Genomic DNA, 16,852 nt, shown 5'->3' on the forward strand with positions numbered 1-16,852 from the left:
GAGTTCTGGTTTTTTCCTCTCCCTCCCCAGCGATGAGAACCTGGCTCTGTGTGCCTCAGTGCCTACCCTTATTCATGCAGTGGTTTGCACTTGTCTGGCTTTGTTACATGCAGACAGTTTCCTGACCATGTGGGTGATCTCTTGGGGAAGGCAAACCCACCAGAGCACTGTGTGAACAACAGTCCAGCCTCGCTGGCCGTGCTCCTCCCAACTCCTGAGCCTGCAGGGTGCGGGATTCCAGCATCCCACCCAGGAAACGGGGCTAGGGAGGGAAGGGCAAGGGTGAGCCTGGAAGCCGGCTATGCCATGGCTCACAGCCTCCACACGGTTCTCCTCATGGCACAACTTGGCTGTGCACTGGTTCTCATGGTCCTGTTTTTCTCCCCCAAGATGGTTTCACCCCAATATCACTGGTGTGGAGGCAGAGAATCTCCTGCTGACCCGAGGAGTCGATGGCAGTTTCTTAGCGAGGCCCAGCAAGAGTAACCCTGGAGACTTCACTCTGTCTGTTAGGTAAGTTGGAAGGTAGAGAGAGACACTCATGGTTTTTATTTCCAGGGGAGGAATGAGGCCACATGCGGCTGCCTCACTCCTTTCCCCAGTGTTTGGGGCCTGGCCTTTCTGTAGCACTGTGGAGCTGGCTAATCAGGCACTGCTCCTAGGCTTGTCTTGTCTTTTCCTTTCCTTTCTGTTTTCAAGACAGGGCTTCTCCATATAGCCCTGGCTGTCCTGGAACTTACTCTGTAGATCAGGCTGGCCTCCAACTCGGAGAGATCTGCCTGCCTCTGCCTGTCTCTGCCTCCCGATTGCTGGGATTATAGATGTGCACCACCACTGCCCAGTATTTATTTTATTTTTTTAGCCTTTTATTTTATGTGTGTGAATGTTCTGCTTGCATGTATGTATGTGTACCGTGTATGCATTAGGAGGCTAGAAGAGGGCATCATATCTCTTGGAGGTGGAGTTACAGATGGTTGCGAGCCACCTTGTGGGTGTTGGGCCCTCAGGAGGAGCAGCCTGTGCTTCTAACTGATGAGCTCTCTCTCCAGCCTCTGTTCTCATGTTTGTTTGTGGTCTCCCAGAGTCACAGCTTTGGGAAAGACTGGAAAGGACTGCTGGGTGTTCCGCTCATAGCGGGGACTAAGAATACCTTGGGCAGAGAGACCAGCCAGAGCCTCCAGGGCTGAGGCCTGGCTCCTCACCTTTGACCTGCTTTCTGTGTATTTCTTTCCTGCTTTGGATTTTGCCTGGGGAACAGGCTTTGTAAGGTTCCTCACAGCCCTTTCTTTTGTCAGAATGAAACCTCCGTGAGGTAGTTGTGGTCCCCTTGAGTCCCATGCCCAGTCCCATTCCCCTCCTCCACTGTGCAGAGGTTGGCATGGATCCTCCTGGTATGTACACTGTCCTGTGCAGAGGATGGCATGGATCCTCCTGATGATGTGTTGCACTGCACTGTCTAGTGAACTCCTGGGTCCCTGGTGCATTAATAGTTCTGTGATTCATGTATCCACGAAAGAGCTCTTTGAGTTGCATGCTGGGACATCAGCTGTTCATTGTAATGGTTCCTTAGTGGTCAAATGGTGCCACCACACTCGCTTCTCCATTCTTCCAGTGATGGACATTGGGCAGCTTTGGTTTGTTTTAAATCCCAGTGGACAATGTGGTGTATTCTCACCATCCCATTGAGCAGATGTGGAGAGTTTTCTAGATGTCTTGTGTATGCCCATTCTAGCTGTTCAAACTCTAGTAAATGGGTTTGATTTTATAGATCTTACTTTTCACATAAACAGATGAGTAAATCATTTCCTTGAGAATTTATTTAGAATTTCACTGAGACTTAGGAAGCATCCGTCCATCCATCCATCCATGAATGACACAGGTAGATGAGGCTGGCTGGCTTGGACCTTGATGTAGATCAGGCTGGCCTTGAATTCACAGAGATCTGCTTGCCTCTGTTTTAGAATTAAAAGCACATGCTAGCTAGCCCATGGACTCTTTGAGTCCTTTGACAGAAAGTTGCAGGACTGTGAGAATAAGGGCGACTGTAGGAGCACATTCTGACCTTGGTAGGAGAGAGGTCCGTGCTGGCTGGACAGTGTTACTCCCAGGGAGTGCGTATGAGAGCTGGAGATTTCTCATCGGGTCCTGGGATACTTGGTCATCGTTGTGTGCTCTGTGTGCCTGTCAGCTCCTCCTACGTCAGCTTTTCCTGCTGAGCCAGCTCACCTCCTCCAGATTTATTTAGTGTGTATGAATGTGTGTGAGTGTGTGTGAGAGTGTGAAAATGTGTGTGTGAGAGTGTGAGTGTGTGAGAGTGTGTGTGAGAGTGTGTGAGAGTGTGTGTGAGAGTGTGTGTGAGAGTGTGTGTGAGTGTGTGTGTGAGAATGTGTGTGAGAGTGTGAGAATGTGTGTGTGTGAGTGAGAGTATGTTTGAGTGTGTGTGAGTGTGAGAATGTGTGTGAGAGTGTGAGAATGTGTGTGAGAGTGAGTGTGTGTGAGTGTGAGCATGTGTGAGAGTGTGAGAATGTGTGTGTGAGAGTGAGAGTATGTTTGAGTGTGTGTGTGAGAGTGTGAGAATGTGTGTGAGAGTGTGAGAATGTGTGTGAGAGTGTGTGAGTGTATGTGTGTGAGAGTGAGAGTATGTTTGAGTGTGTGTGTGAGAGTGTGAGAATGTGTGTGAGAGTGTGAGAATGTGTGTGAGAGTGAGTGTGTGTGAGTGTGAGCATGTGTGAGAGTGTGAGAATGTGTGTGTGAGAGTGAGAGTATGTTTGAGTGTGTGTGTGAGAGTGTGAGAATGTGTGTGAGAGTGTGAGAATGTGTGTGAGAGTGTGTGAGTGTATGTGTGTGAGAGTGAGAGTATGTTTGAGTGTGTGTGTGAGAGTGTGAGAATGTGTGTGAGAGTGTGTGAGAGTGAGTGTGTGTGTGAGAGTGTGTGAGAGTGAGTGTGTGTGTGAGAGTGTGAGTGTGAGTGAGTGTGTGTGAATGTGTGTGTGTGTGTGTGTGTGTGTGTGTGTGTGTAATGGCATGAGTGGATAGGTCAGACAGGTCAGAGGACAGCTTTGGAAGTTGGTTCTCTTCTGTGCATGACTGGGGTTTGAACTCGGGTTGTCAGGTCAAGTTTGCTGGTCAGCCCCTTTATCCACTAAACCATCTCACTGGGCCCTGTTGGTTTTTGTTGTTGTTGGGTCTTTTTGTTTTGTTTCGGGTTTTTTTTTTTTTTTTTTTTTTTTTTTTTTGGTTCTTTTTTTCGGAGCTGGGGACCGAACCCAGGCCTTGCGCTTCCTAGGCAAGCGCTCTACCACTGAGCTAAATCCCCAACCCCTTGTTTCGTGTTTTGAGCATGATCTTATATATATAGCAAAGGCTGAGGCAGACTTGTGACCCTCCTGCTTGGGCCTGCAAGCGCCGGAGTCCTTGGGCAATGTTTGCATAGTTAGAAGCAAGCTTTCCCAGTTCACTGCTTATTCTGAACATGAGCCGCTCTGGAGCCAGTGCCTTCCTGCTGCAGCCTCCCAGCTGCCCAGCTGTTGATAGAATTTTATGGTAAATATTTTGAGTTTCCATCCTTTATCTGTCTATTTTTAAAAATCTTTTGGTACCTATTCAACTTTATTGTCTTTGAGCAAAATGATTATGAAAGTATTTGCTGGATGACAAGGTGAGTGGGTGTTTCACTTTAACTGTGTGTCCTTGACTGTTAAGGGTAGTAATTGTTGTCACTTAACCTATACCATGAAACAGGCCAGCCGTTCAAAGTAGAAACTCCACAGGGCACAGGCAAAGGCACAGTGCTGTGGTTGCCATGGTTGATGGGGTTATTTGACCTCCAGTTTCAGGGATGGGTTAGATCGTTCCTTTGGGTTAGTTCTGGTGTTTGGGTGAAGTCTTCTACTGACATGAGGTCTCTTTTTCCAACTACTGCTCTTTGATACGCCTTTCTCCAATGGACTATTTTAGAAGAAATGGAGCCGTTACCCACATCAAGATTCAGAACACTGGGGACTACTATGACCTCTATGGCGGGGAAAAGTTTGCCACCTTGGCTGAACTGGTCCAGTATTACATGGAGCATCACGGGCAGCTGAAAGAGAAGAATGGAGATGTTATTGAGCTCAAGTACCCACTGAACTGTGCAGACCCTACCTCTGAAAGGTCAGTGACATCTCAGTGACACAGATCTGTACTCCAGGGCCCACTTTGTGGGACTCCAAAGGCTGGTGTCTGTCCCTCATGCTGCCTTATTTAAAATGTGTTTCTGTTTGTTTGAGACAGAGTCTACTGTAGTCCAGGGTGGGCTGGAACTCATGGTGTCGCTTGTGTAGTTGAGGATGATTGAATTCCTGACCCTGCCTTCACCTCCTGAGTGCTAGGCTTTCAGGCCTGCTTTACCACGCCTGGCTTCTGTGGGCCTGGAAATTGGACACAGGCTTGTGGCTGCTAGCAAAGCACTCTGTACACTGAGCTACCTCCCCGCCCCACGCTGTTCTTAACGTAAGAATGCTAGGGTCAGAGTATTGGTATAACGCCCTCATTGCAGCAGCTGCAGTCAGGATTCTAAAGGGTCCCTCCCTACATCTTCTCCAAGTAGATTTAGTATGTGCTTTAATTGTGACTTTTATCAACAGCCGATGAGCCCTGGGAGCTGGGACAGAAAGCCTGGAGCTTGAGATGCCGGGGATCTCCATAGCAGGGTTGCTCCAGGTGCCTCTGAGCAGTTATTCAGCAGCAGGGCCAACAGAGGTCAGGCTAAGCCCAGACATGGAAGAGCAGAGCCTGAGGGACCAGCTTCCCATCAGCTTTCTAACATACCTCCCAGATACCGTGTAGCGCGTCCTCTCTGTGGAGGACAGCCGTGCTGAGGAGCTCTTCCTCATGCTTGGAGCTGGGAGTGCAGAGCTGCTACTCTTCATTTGCCCTGGGATTGGCTTTGGCATTCTCTTCTCTCACTGCAGATCCTTTCCCTCCTTCCTGTCCTATTGCTAGTAATGTTTCTCTGGCTACTGCAGCCGCCTCAGGCTGTCTCCACCTGCTCTAGATCTGCCCATGCCTTTCCAGTGGCATGTGGATAGAAGACTGCTGCCAGGTCTGTGGTGACAAGTGTCACCTAGTGTTGCTTCTTCTTCTTCTTTTTTTTTTTTTTTTTTTTGGTTCTTTTTTTCGGAGCTGGGGACCGAACCCAGGGCCTTGCGCTTCCTAGGTAAGCGCTCTGCCACTGAGCTAAATCCCCAGCCCCGCTTCTTCTTTACCTAAAACCGTGGCACTCATGTGACCGTGTCAGGATGTTTCTGTGGCAGCTTAAGAGCTGTGTTCTCAGAGCCTGCCATCTGATGGCCCTGGGCGGCCTGTAGCAAGACTCCCTAGCGCACTAGCTAAGGTGCAGGTTTCCGTCCCACGTAGACGTTGTTCTCTCTGCCTGTGGGAACTCACACTGTTAGGGAAACCCCTGACCCTGCTCCATGATGGAATACCGTTAAACTCTGACGGGAAAGCCCAGTGTAGTTTGAAGACTCAGGTAGCAGATCCAGAGACACGTATGACTAGGTTGGAAATACAGGAAGTCTGAGATGCTTGAATTAACTGATAACAAAGATCCTCCTGTGTCACAACCAGAGCAGCTTCATGTGCTCTTGCCTTTTGATCATTTGTTCGTTTGTTGTTTGAGTCCGTGTCTCACGCAGGCCGGCTGGCTCCAGATGACTGCGTAGCTAAAGATGACCTTGGGCTCCTCGTCTGCCTCCACTCCTCAGTGGATGGTGTCTCAGTCAGGGTTTCCGTCGCTCTGATAAACCGCCATGACCAAAAGCAGCTTGGCGAGGAGAGGGCTCGACTCATCTTACAGCGTGTCGTTCATGGTCCAGGGGGGTCAGGGCAGGAGCTCTAGGCAGGACCCTGGAAGCAAGAGCTGAAGCCGAGGCCAGGAAGGAGTGCTGTTTGCGGGTCTGCCCTCTTGGTTTGCTCAGCCTGCTTTCTCGTAGCACCCAGGACCACCAGCCAAAGGGTGGCATTACCAACAGTGACGGGCCCTCCCCCATCAGTCATCATTAAGGGAATGCGCAGCAGGCGAGCCCACAGACCAGTCTGGTAGGGACATTTTCTCAGTTGAGGATGTCTCTTCCCAAATGACAGTAGCTTCTATGAGGTAGACATAAAACTAGCCGGTGCACACGAAATGTAAGTGTGCACCACCACAACTAGGCTTGTCACATCCTTACTTCCCTAAATGGCTGTAACACACAGCTGGTTCATTAGGGTCAGGGACTAAAAAGTCAAATTGTGTCTCTCAAAGATGGGAGATTTAAAAGGAATTAGGAAGCATTGAGGATATAGGGGGTCTTGTTTGTTTTGTTTTGTGACAGGGTCTCTCCATGTAGCTCTGGCTGTCCTAGAATTCACTCTGAAGACCAAGCTGGTCTAGCACTCAGACCCACCTGCCTCTGCCTCCCCAGTGCTCGGATTCAGGGTGTATACATACCATCACCGTCTGGTGGGCATTGTTTTCCAGTGATTGAGAGGAGGCCAGGAGTGATGGCAGTGCTTACAATATCAGCTTAGGAGCCTGAGGCAGGACGATCTACAGCTCCAGACCAACCTGGGTCACATAGTGAGACTGCCTTAAAAAAGAAAACTGGACTTTGGTTGTCATTTTTAACGTATCTTTGTCATTTTTCCTGTCTGAGGTGTAGATTCTGTCTGTCAGACACTCTGCCCCCTAGAGGAAGCTGTTAGCCAAGGGCCTGTGCTGGGGAGAGCTGAGTGAGGGTGAGCATGCCGCATCCTGCAGCCGAACTCTGCTTGTTCCTTCAAACATGCACACAGGTGGTTCCACGGTCACTTGTCTGGAAAAGAAGCAGAGAAGCTGCTGACAGAGAAGGGGAAGCATGGCAGTTTCCTCGTCCGGGAGAGCCAGAGCCACCCTGGGGACTTCGTCCTCTCCGTCCGCACTGGTGATGACAAAGGGGAGAGCAATGACAGCAAGTCCAAAGTGACCCATGTCATGATCCGCTGTCAGGTAGGGCGCCATGGGGACTGTGGGCCCACTGCGGCTGCACTGGGGGCTTCTGCTGAGAGGACGAGACCTCAGCACTTGCAACTGTCCTTCTGTGCTCGCTCATGCACATCCTGTGTGCATCTCACCATTTTGAAGCACTCTTGTTTTTTTCCTTTTTTGTTCTGTGTTTTTCTGTTGGCTTTTTTGTTTTTCTGAGATAGACTGTATATATCCATGGCTGTCCTGAAGCCTACTGACTGGTGACACTGTGCACTTGGCCCTCCCAGGTCTGTGAGTGCATCCCTGGGGTCAGCAGACTTCAGAAAAGCATCCTGTGTCTATCTGAACACATGCAGACTTCTTCCTTGTCACATTCCCTAGAGTACAGCATCACAGCTGCATACGTGACATCACGGGAGCAGTGATGCCAGGCTGAGGCACTGTGAGGAACCTGGCGGTGATGGGAAGTGTGTTCATCATGATAGAGTTTACATTTGATTTTTTTTTTTAACGTTAGTATTTTTTTTAAATTAATTTATTTTATTTATGTGAGTACACTGTAGCTGTCTTCAGACACACCAGAAGATCCCATTACAGATGGCTGTGAGCCACCATGTGGTTGCTGGGAATTGAACTCAGGACCTCTGGAAGAGCAGTCAGTGCTCTTAACCGCTGGGCCATCTCTCCAGCCCATTACATCTGATTTTGATTTAATTACATTTTATGTCATCTGTTGTCTTTGGTGCTGGGATGGAACCTAGCACCTGTTCCACCACTGAGCCGCAGTCCCCTGCCTCACTGCTTCCTCAGCACCGCTGCTTCCTGTCTGGGAGTCAGTCTCTGGGCTTCAGTTAACACAGTTCAGGGTTCTGAGTCGGCTGAGTCAGTGTACCCGTCACTGCAGAATGCTTCTGCCGCCCTCCCATCCAGTCTCCAGTGTGTGGAGCACTGTAGTCATCTGAGGCTCCTGAGCGTCTGTGTGACCGTGTCACCAGTACTTTCCTCTGTCCCTAAGTCCTTCACAGTCACTGATCTCTTGTCACTGTGTCGGACTTTTTCTTCCTTGGATGCTACATATAATGAGGGGACATCGTGTGTTCCTTTCGCACTTGGCTTATTAGAGTTACTAGGAGGCTCTCCTGCCTCATCCACTTGCTACCGATGACAGGGTTCTCTTGTCAAAGGCAAGTGTGGCTCCACTGTGATGACGTGGACGCGAAGTATGTTAGCACGGTATGTTAGCATGGTACGTGTGTGCCTTGTTCTCATCGTGCTCTCTAGATGGCCGTGTGGCTTGTTTCTGTGTATAGGCTCGTGTCACTGAGCGCGGTGGCTGCAGTTGGTGTAAGACAGTAACCTAGCTGAGCTAATGGGCGCCATCTGTTTGGTCTTGAAAGGAGCTGAAATATGATGTTGGTGGAGGAGAGCGCTTTGACTCTTTGACAGACCTGGTGGAGCATTACAAGAAGAACCCCATGGTGGAGACACTGGGCACAGTCCTGCAGCTCAAACAGGTTAGGAAACGGAAGCTGCTTCTCCTCAGGGTTGAGAGAGTTCTACCATGGAGTCTCCCACATGCGTGTTCTAGTCGACTTGCGTCATCATGACAAGATACACGAGGGCTGGTTAATAGGGGAGAGGGTTCAAGGGGTCCTACAGCCACTTGACCTGTTGCTTTGGGCCTGTGCTGGCATGTTTACCATGGTGGGAATACACTCGGTGCATGGGGATTACCGTGTGGCTGAGAGACAGACAGGAAGGGGCCCTGATCTACTTCAGCGACCACAACCACCATACACACACGCACAAGCACATGCACACATTTGGGATGATGTACCTCCCGCCTTCGCTTTTGTGAAGTCTTTCTTTCTGCATCAATACTGTTTAAAACATGCTTTTTCCCCTTTTCCACCACTGCTGAACTTAACAGCCCCTCAACACAACTCGTATTAATGCCGCTGAAATCGAAAGCCGGGTTCGGGAGTTAAGCAAGCTAGCCGAGACCACAGATAAAGTCAAACAGGGCTTTTGGGAAGAATTTGAGGTAAGTTACTGACACCTTGTTTTTACGTGCACTGTTAGGTGATGTTTGAGTGGGTGAGGGGGACCCTTGTGCTGGGCCTGGCTTCCTTTGCTGTGTGTGCAGCAGGTTGCTGAGGTGATTTCTCTGAAGCAGAAGGGCATTGTGTTTCTGGGAAGGGTTGGCAGCTGGTCTCAGACAGGTAAGCCAGCAGCTCCATTTACTTTTTGGTTCAGACCACTGGCAGGACCCCAGGAAAACAAGGCTAGAATTCCTTTGCCATCCCAGGGGCTTCAGACAAACCACAGCTTCAGTGCTCTGAGTGAGGCCAGGAGAAGGGCCCTGGCTATGAGTTCACACGATGGCAGCAGGAAGGTTAAGGGGCTGACTTCAGTCCTGAGCCCTGTCTGTGTGTGAGCCTGTCTGTGGCCCTATGTGCTTATATGCTGCTGACCCGTGTGTCCTCTGGTATGTCTGTCTTTCTCTCCTTGCTCATTTGACCAGAGCTTTGCAGACAGACTTTGACCTCTTCCCCTCCACCGTCATGTGCCTTATGTCACCTAGGTCTGCTCACGGCACAAACCCACAAAGGTCTGCACTCTGTCTACATTTATGTTCTGTTTTGGTTATTCTAGACAGGATTTCTCTATGTAGCCCTGGCTGACCTGAAACTTGCTCAAGAGACCAGACTGGCCTCTAACTCAGAGATCTGCCTGCATCTGCCTTCCCAGTACTGGGATTAAAGGTGTGCACCACCATGCCCATTTTAGAGAATATTTTTAATTTATTCTTCGATAGTTTGGTATGCAGCTGTCTTGCTGACACCCACCCTCCTCCATTTCCCCCTCTGTCTCCCGACTTTCTGTTTTACAGGACTGGTTAGTCCATGTTTTGTGTAGGACTCCACAGCTCTCTGTCCCACCGTGTATCAGTCAGCTTTCGGAGGGAGGTGCTGGTTCCACTCCACAGGGGAGTGTGAGGTCACAAAGATCAAGTAGATTATCCACCCTCCTTAGCGTAGAGGTTGATAATCTCAGCCAGGAGATGGGCCTGTTGTAGAACGTTCCTGGTTCTTGCTCTGCAGTGATGCATAGCGACTAGAACTTGGGTCTGGTCTCCTAAGGGGCATTGGCGTGGACCCTTTGAGAACCATTCCCCTTACACAGAGGAGATGATAGGCCACAGCCTCAGGTAGACAGTTCAGTTTGCCTTTAGTGTAGTCTGTGCCCTGCTGTGGGAAACCCAAGCCCGTCAGGCCTTAATCTCAGGTCAGGAGGTGAGGAAGAAGCGGGGAGCATGCTCAGTGGCCATGGAAAACATGTATGATTCAGCCAGTCTTCTATACACCAATAATAACATAAAAGGAAAAAGTGAGTGACTTTGTGTGTGGAACCAGTCAGGGTCCCATCTGCACTGCTGGGGTTGTGCAGTAAGTCAGAGCATTGAGGGGTCCTGCAGATGAGCGGTCAGATTGCTCTGCCTCACTAGGTCCTTCAGAGGGCGCTTGTCCTGTCCTGCCTGATGGCTCTGCCGGCCTCTGACTGGGGAGGAGCCCTAGGGCCATTAGCTGCTGCCCCCTCTGATTTCTCCACAGGGACTTTGTTCGGCTTGTAGGTGCTGGGACTCTCAGAGGCGGTCATGCTTCTTTGGCTGCACCCCAGGGTGCTGTCTAGAGTGATAATTCTCGCTGGTGATCTCTAGGGGACATAATTCCCTTGGTGACTAATCAGTCGACATTGAAGGGCAGCCCTCAGTCAGGCTCTAGCTGCAGGCTCCAAATGCTCAGGTCACAGGCTAGTGGCAAACCAGAACCTTCCCTGGAGGCCCCAGCTTGAGAAAAGAGCACTGAGCTGGAGAGATGGCTCAGCCGTTAAAGGCTGGGCTCAACCAAAAATATAAGAGAAAAGAGCACCATCTCCCGGGCAGAGCAGTGTCAGGCTCTGAGGTTTCCTTGCTCAGTCGAGCTCTGTCCTGTTTCGAACAGCACAGCTCTCCCCCGTGCTTTGTTGGCCTTGGGTCTGGAATTACATTTACTGTAGGCTCTTTCCTTGTTACCCTTTGCTGTGGAGGACATCACTGCTTCTTCTGAGGCCGTGAGTGGCCATTCTGCAGCTTCTGTTTCTTTTTAGCTCCTTCCCTCTCGAGCCGTGAGCCTTCGAGTGGGATCTCCCTGTGGGCTGAGGTAGCTCACTGGAAAGATGCCGCTGACGCTTTTTGTTATCTGAGACAGGGCGTCATAGCTAGTGGCCAGCCTCAAGCTCACTGTGAGGCGGAGACCTTAAACTCCTTGCCTCTGTGTTCTAAGTAGCCCGTTTCTGCAGTGCTGGAGATTGGGCCAAGCTCGTGTGTGCTGTGTAAGCACACTGCCAACTGAGGTACACCCTTAGCATCCTTCCCCTTCTTCAGTGTTGGGACAAGCCTGTACTGACCTCAGATTTGCTAAGTGCTGGGTTCACAGGCATCCACCACCATGCTTTGCTTTCTTGTTGAGACAAGTTCTCTCCCTCCCCATCCCCCTCTTCCTCTCTGTTCCCTCCCTGACCAGCAGGATCGCACCCCTGCTTGGTTCCTTTCTCTCCCTGCTGACTGTCCTGCTGTCCTGCGCTCCTGTCCTGACTCTGACTGGCATCACAAGCTTGTGCTGCTTTAGGGCTCTGATGTCACGGTTTGGGCGGCTTTCCACTCCGCTGCCCACAGCCTTTGCTCTTGAGACTCATGCCTTCCAAGCAGGCCATTTTCCTCGAGAGGCCGAGCACTCCCTATCCTGTCTTTGGAGCTGAAGGCCAGGTCCTTGGTGCCCTTGATGTGATTTCCTTCTCTTTCTCCCATGGCTAGAATGGGAAGACCTGCTGTTCCCTCCTGTGTCTGCAGTCCTTGGGAAGGGAGGTATTTCCCTTGTCTGCGTCCTGCTGAGCATTGAGCTACTGGGCGTCTAATTCTGTCTCCAGATGCATGAAGAGATGTGGACCTGTGCAGGAGGCTCAGGTGGGCAGGGCATGGAGAGATTTCAGCCGATGTCCAGGTCTCCTACCTGAGAAGACTTGAGCTTCTCCACCGCATCCCCTGCCTCTGGTGCCATAGCACCCTTTATGCTAATCTCAGGGTTTGTCATGAACCTTTCTATTTGGGAACCTTCAGTGACTCCTTTTTTCCGTTTGGAAGCATGGCATTTTCATTTTGAAGAACCAAGAATCTGACTGTCAAGAAAAGTCAGAAAGATGTCCTCATGGTGGCAGCTGACAGATGGTTTCAGCTTCTGTTTTATGTTCCGTTCCAAGTTGGCCAGGCGTGTTTTCTTCCACTGGCCTGGGATTGTCCTGCCTTGCCGCCTCCGTCCTCTGCCGTTCTCCTGACTTCCATTTCTCTTCAGCCTTCCACTTCTCAGACACCGTGTCTAGACGTGCTGCCCAGCCTCACCCGCCCTTCTTGAGCTGAATATCAGTGCTGCCTTCATTTCTGGGTGGCCTGTGACTTCTTCAGAAGAGCAGTCCCTGACCCAGCACAGATGAACAAAGTGTTGTCTTTCCCAAAGATTTGAGTACATGGGTGTTTTCCTTGCATAAGTACCTGTGTTCCACATGCATGCATACTGTGAAGAGACTATTCCTGGAATATTAGATCTAACTCCCTCAAATTAGAGTCATAGAACATTGTGAGCTGCTGGGTGGGTGCTGGGAACCAAACCCAGATCGCGTGGAGGAGCAGCAGAACGTTTTACTCCAGCCCCTCCTGACGATTTCTGAGGTTGCATAGGGGTGGTGTCTCTCCACCTCTGGCTCTGTTTGGACCTCTGCTCTTCTAGAGCTCATGATTTGGTTGTAATTCCTGGGGAAATGGCATCACCAGTCTGTGTCCCAGTTTTGCTTTTTGTTGCCTGTCTTTGTGTTGTCTTCAGTGCAGTCGCTGAGTGACAGTGAGGGTCCACAGGACTGCTGGCGAGCTGGACACTGCAGCACACCAACCCTGGAGTAGGGCAGGGCTACTGAGTACAGTCAGACTCCTGTCCCGATTTGCCTGGTGCCCAGAAGAAGTGGTTTTGGCAGAGGCTAGCTGCTAATCTCGGCTACAGCTGGAGGTTCTCTGGAGACATAGGATAGGCAATCCTAACTCCTGAGTTCTTATTGGCTAGCTAGCTGCTCTCATTGTGGGAGTGAAAAGGCCTGAGCAGTTTGGGCCCTGGACATTCGTAGGGATGGGCTGCAGAGTAATGGAGAGAAAGCCGGGGTAGGCGTTACCCACTTGTTATCCCTAAAGGCTGCTCACTGCTGTGAATCAGCACCCAACTGCCTGTGTGCAGGGCCTGGGCTGGGCCCCTGGGAGCCTTCAGGGCTCACGGCCTGACGTGATCGCCATAGCATGTGCAAGAGGCAGTTGGGAATGTTGCACAGAGCTCCTGATGGGTGTTGTGCTGACAAAGGTGATGTGAAACTCTCGAGTTTACTCTGGCGTGGTCATTCTTGGTAGCACCCCCATTGTAGGAGCTCAGATAGACCAGGCAGGTGCAGGCCCCACCTTTTACTGAGATGATCTGCAACATGAACTCATGGATAAACGTCACATGAAGTTTGGATCATAGGCGATGGTCACAAGCTTTAGTAAAGCTGCAGGTCCTTCCCCTGTCGCCATTGCCAGGGCCCCCAGCTCCTTACTCTGGCTGCTTTTGAAGGATCGGACCCCTCAGTGCTTGTACTTAGTTTTGAGTAGTATCTCTCTGACCCGTCCACCTCATCGCCTTTGAGGCCAACTCAAGGTCAGAGAACGCCAGCTCCCAGAAGGCAGATGACTTTAATTACTTGATCCAAACTCATTTAAAAAACTCATAAGCATTGCATTGTCCAGGTTCTACAGATCTTATTTCTTTCTGTTCAGGTCCCCACCAGTTAAAGACTTGCATTATGAGCCGTGTGCCAAGGCTGAACAGTGTATATTGAGACTGAGAGTCAGAACCTTTTTTTTTTTTTTTTTTTCAATTTATGAGAATGCTGTAGCTGTCTTCAGACACACCAGAAGAGGGCATCGGATCCCATTACAGATGGTTGTGAGCCACCATGTGGTTGCTGGGAATTGAGCTCAGGACCTCTGGAAGAGCAACCAGTGCTCTAACCACTGAGCCAGCTCTCCAGCCCCCAAGACTTGTTTTAAATCCCCAACGTCTCTCCCCATGTTTAAGATCTCAGCTAAGTGAAGTGGAAGTAGTGCAGGCTGCTGTGGTGTGGGTAGATCAGCCTCTCCTTGCACAGAGCTTCCCTGGCCACTGTTGGCACCTCATAAAGGAACCTACCTGTTCATTTTAGCTGTCTCTCGTTCTCTTCATTTGTCTCTGTGATTTTCCATTAAAAACCAGCTCTGTGGCAGATCACTGTGTAGCGTGTGTACATCAGAGACCCTGGGCTCCATCTTCAGCACCACAGAACCGACCAGCTAGGCTTGCTGAGCGCTAAAGAGAACTTCGTTGTCATTTTGGACGCGAACCTCCCTGACTGCCTCAGCCTGGCTTTTCCCACTCTGTGCTGTCCTTGCCTCTTTCCCACTTCTGACTGGGCCAGTTTCGCTTTGCCTGCCTGCTTTATCTCTTTCCTTGATGGTTTCCCCAGTTCTTTTCCCTTAGAACTGTCTAGCATTTTCTTCTGGAGTCCATCTTGCTCCCAGTTCTTTTTCCTTCTGGGTCAACTCCTTGCATTTAGTTCAGGTTTCCTGGGGGAGTGTAGGGCAGCAGCGGCTCTGGACACAGCTGTCACTGAGGTGCTGACTTGGGCATGACACAGAGGACCCCAAAGCTGGGCTGGGGTCTTTGTCATCTCACACCAAGCTGCTTCTGCCTCATCCAGTGTCCATATGAAAGAAGGCCATGGCCATGCTCTGCTTGCATACCCTGTGCCAGCTCTCACAGCTCTCACTAGCGCTGTCCTCATGTCTGAAAGGCCTTTACTACACAGACTGGAGCAAGTTTAGGGGCAAAGCAGCAAAAGGAAACAGGCTGAATCAGTGAAACAGACAGAAAAAGAAGGCCAGGCTTACTGAACTTCGTATCCATGTTTCCTTCCTGGTGTGTTTGCTGCTGCTGTTGGCGGTACCCTGGTCAGTGTAAGTGTGTGGCTTACATCCTGTTCTGGGAGTGAGGCTCACTGCGACCATCTTTCCAGGTGTTAAATAGTCTGTAGACCGACTCCACAGAGTGTCAGAGCCAGAGTTCTGTGCGACTGGATAGAATTTTGTTGTTCTTCTCTCCCTCTCTCCTTCCCTCCTTCCCTCTCTCCCTCTCTCCTCAGTTCTTTTCCAAAGTTGCAGGGTGGCCCAGGCTGCCCTATCCTGTGATCTACCGTCTTGGGCACTGGAGAGGTGCTGCGTGCACCCGGGTGGGTCCTCATGGTTAGGATCAGGCTCTCCTGCTGGCACAGGTCCCTGTGAGCACTGCTGTTAGGAGGCTGAGCTGTGGGCATAGGTGCTCTTGTCCCCATGGCCCTGACTCCAGTTCCACAAGCAGACGAGGGCCAGGCTGGCTACTTCTCTTTCCTCTTCCTTTTCCTTGCCCTTCTTTCTCTCTTATCTCTCTTTTCTTCCCCTCATCTCCACCCCCCACCCCGTCACTTTTTATATCTAAGTTTACTTTTTGCATTTGTTGATTTGCTTGTGTGTGTATGTGTGTATGTGTGCGTGCACGCGTGGATGCTCAAGGACAGCATTCAGAAGTTCTTGTCTTTCACGTGTGGTCTGTGGGGACTGAACTCAGGTCGTCAGAAGTGCAGCAGGCGCCCTTACCCATGATCCATTTCACGTCCCTCTTTTGGGCACATCTGATACATGATAAAATTGACTTTCTCTGTTTCTAGACTCTACAGCAACAGGAATGCAAACTTCTCTACAGCCGAAAAGAAGGACAGAGACAAGAAAATAAAAACAAAAATAGATACAAAAACATCCTGCCCTGTGAGTATCAATCTCCTGCCTCAGTAGCAGTCACTGCGCGGGGGTCACATGCTGGCTAACATAACCAGCCGCCATGGGACTGACACCCTCCCAACGCCAGAGTAGGAGGCTCTCTGTGGTGTTTCCTGGTCTTTGTACACGTAACAACCCTGGGGCTCGTGTGACTCAGAGTCAGACTCAGGCACGCGCCTCAGAGTCTGAGAGCTGTGGCTTTGTTCCTCTTGACAAGTCTAAGAGGTAGGGCCTCTCTCTCCTCTGGGCCTTTGTTTCCCACTTGGAGAAAGGAGAACCCACAGGGCTCATCACCTTCTGCTGGCCCAGCTCCTGCGACAAGGAAGGGACCATGTGAACAAAGCTGGGTCCCCTGTAATGTACACGTGGTGGCAGGGAGCAGGGCCTTCAGTGAGGACGCCATCACCACACAGGTTGGAGCTCACTCTACTGTTGCACATTTGGTATGACCTAATCTGGAACAAGGGAGACACAAAGCAGGGCGCTTTGTCTTGTCTCGGAGTGTGGGGAAATTGAACGGCAGGTCTCACTCTCAGGGTGAGCATTCTGCTGCTGTGCTGTGTCATCCCCAGCTGGTGTGTGTGTGTGTGTGTGTGTGTGTGTGTATCATGTGTTCATGTTTACTAGTGTGTGGATACATGTGCATGCCTGTGGAGTCCATCCCCACCCTTTTTTCTGTTTTCTTGTTCACTAATTAGTTAGTGTGTGCCTTCGGGTTCACATACACTTGTATGTGGAGTCCAGAAGACGGCCTTGGGCATTGCTCCTCAGCTGCCATCTACTTTGCTTTTTGAGACAGGAACTCCCCTGTGAGGCTAGGGTAGCTTGTCAGAGAGCCTGGGAATCTGCCTGACTGCGTTTTGCTGGGATTGGGCTCAGATGTATGTGCTGCAATGGCCAGCTTT

General features: G+C 50.6%; 1 protein-coding gene across 2 annotated transcripts in view; it reads left to right on the plus strand.

Annotated features, from left to right (window-relative positions):
* Nucleotides 1–16,852, plus strand: part of Ptpn11 (protein tyrosine phosphatase, non-receptor type 11) — a 59,770-nt gene that overhangs the window by 18,304 nt on the left and 24,614 nt on the right. For both annotated transcript variants that reach the window (NM_001177593.1, NM_013088.2), the window contains 6 exon segments: nt 391–513; nt 3,958–4,152; nt 6,817–7,009; nt 8,386–8,502; nt 8,919–9,032; nt 15,839–15,935. In NM_001177593.1, the coding sequence (NP_001171064.1) occupies nt 391–513; nt 3,958–4,152; nt 6,817–7,009; nt 8,386–8,502; nt 8,919–9,032; nt 15,839–15,935 (839 nt within the window).

Source organism: Rattus norvegicus, chromosome 12 (genome assembly GCF_021556685.1).
Source record: "Rattus norvegicus strain SHRSP/BbbUtx chromosome 12, alternate assembly SHRSP_T2T, whole genome shotgun sequence".
NCBI classification, from domain to species: domain Eukaryota; kingdom Metazoa; phylum Chordata; class Mammalia; order Rodentia; family Muridae; genus Rattus; species Rattus norvegicus.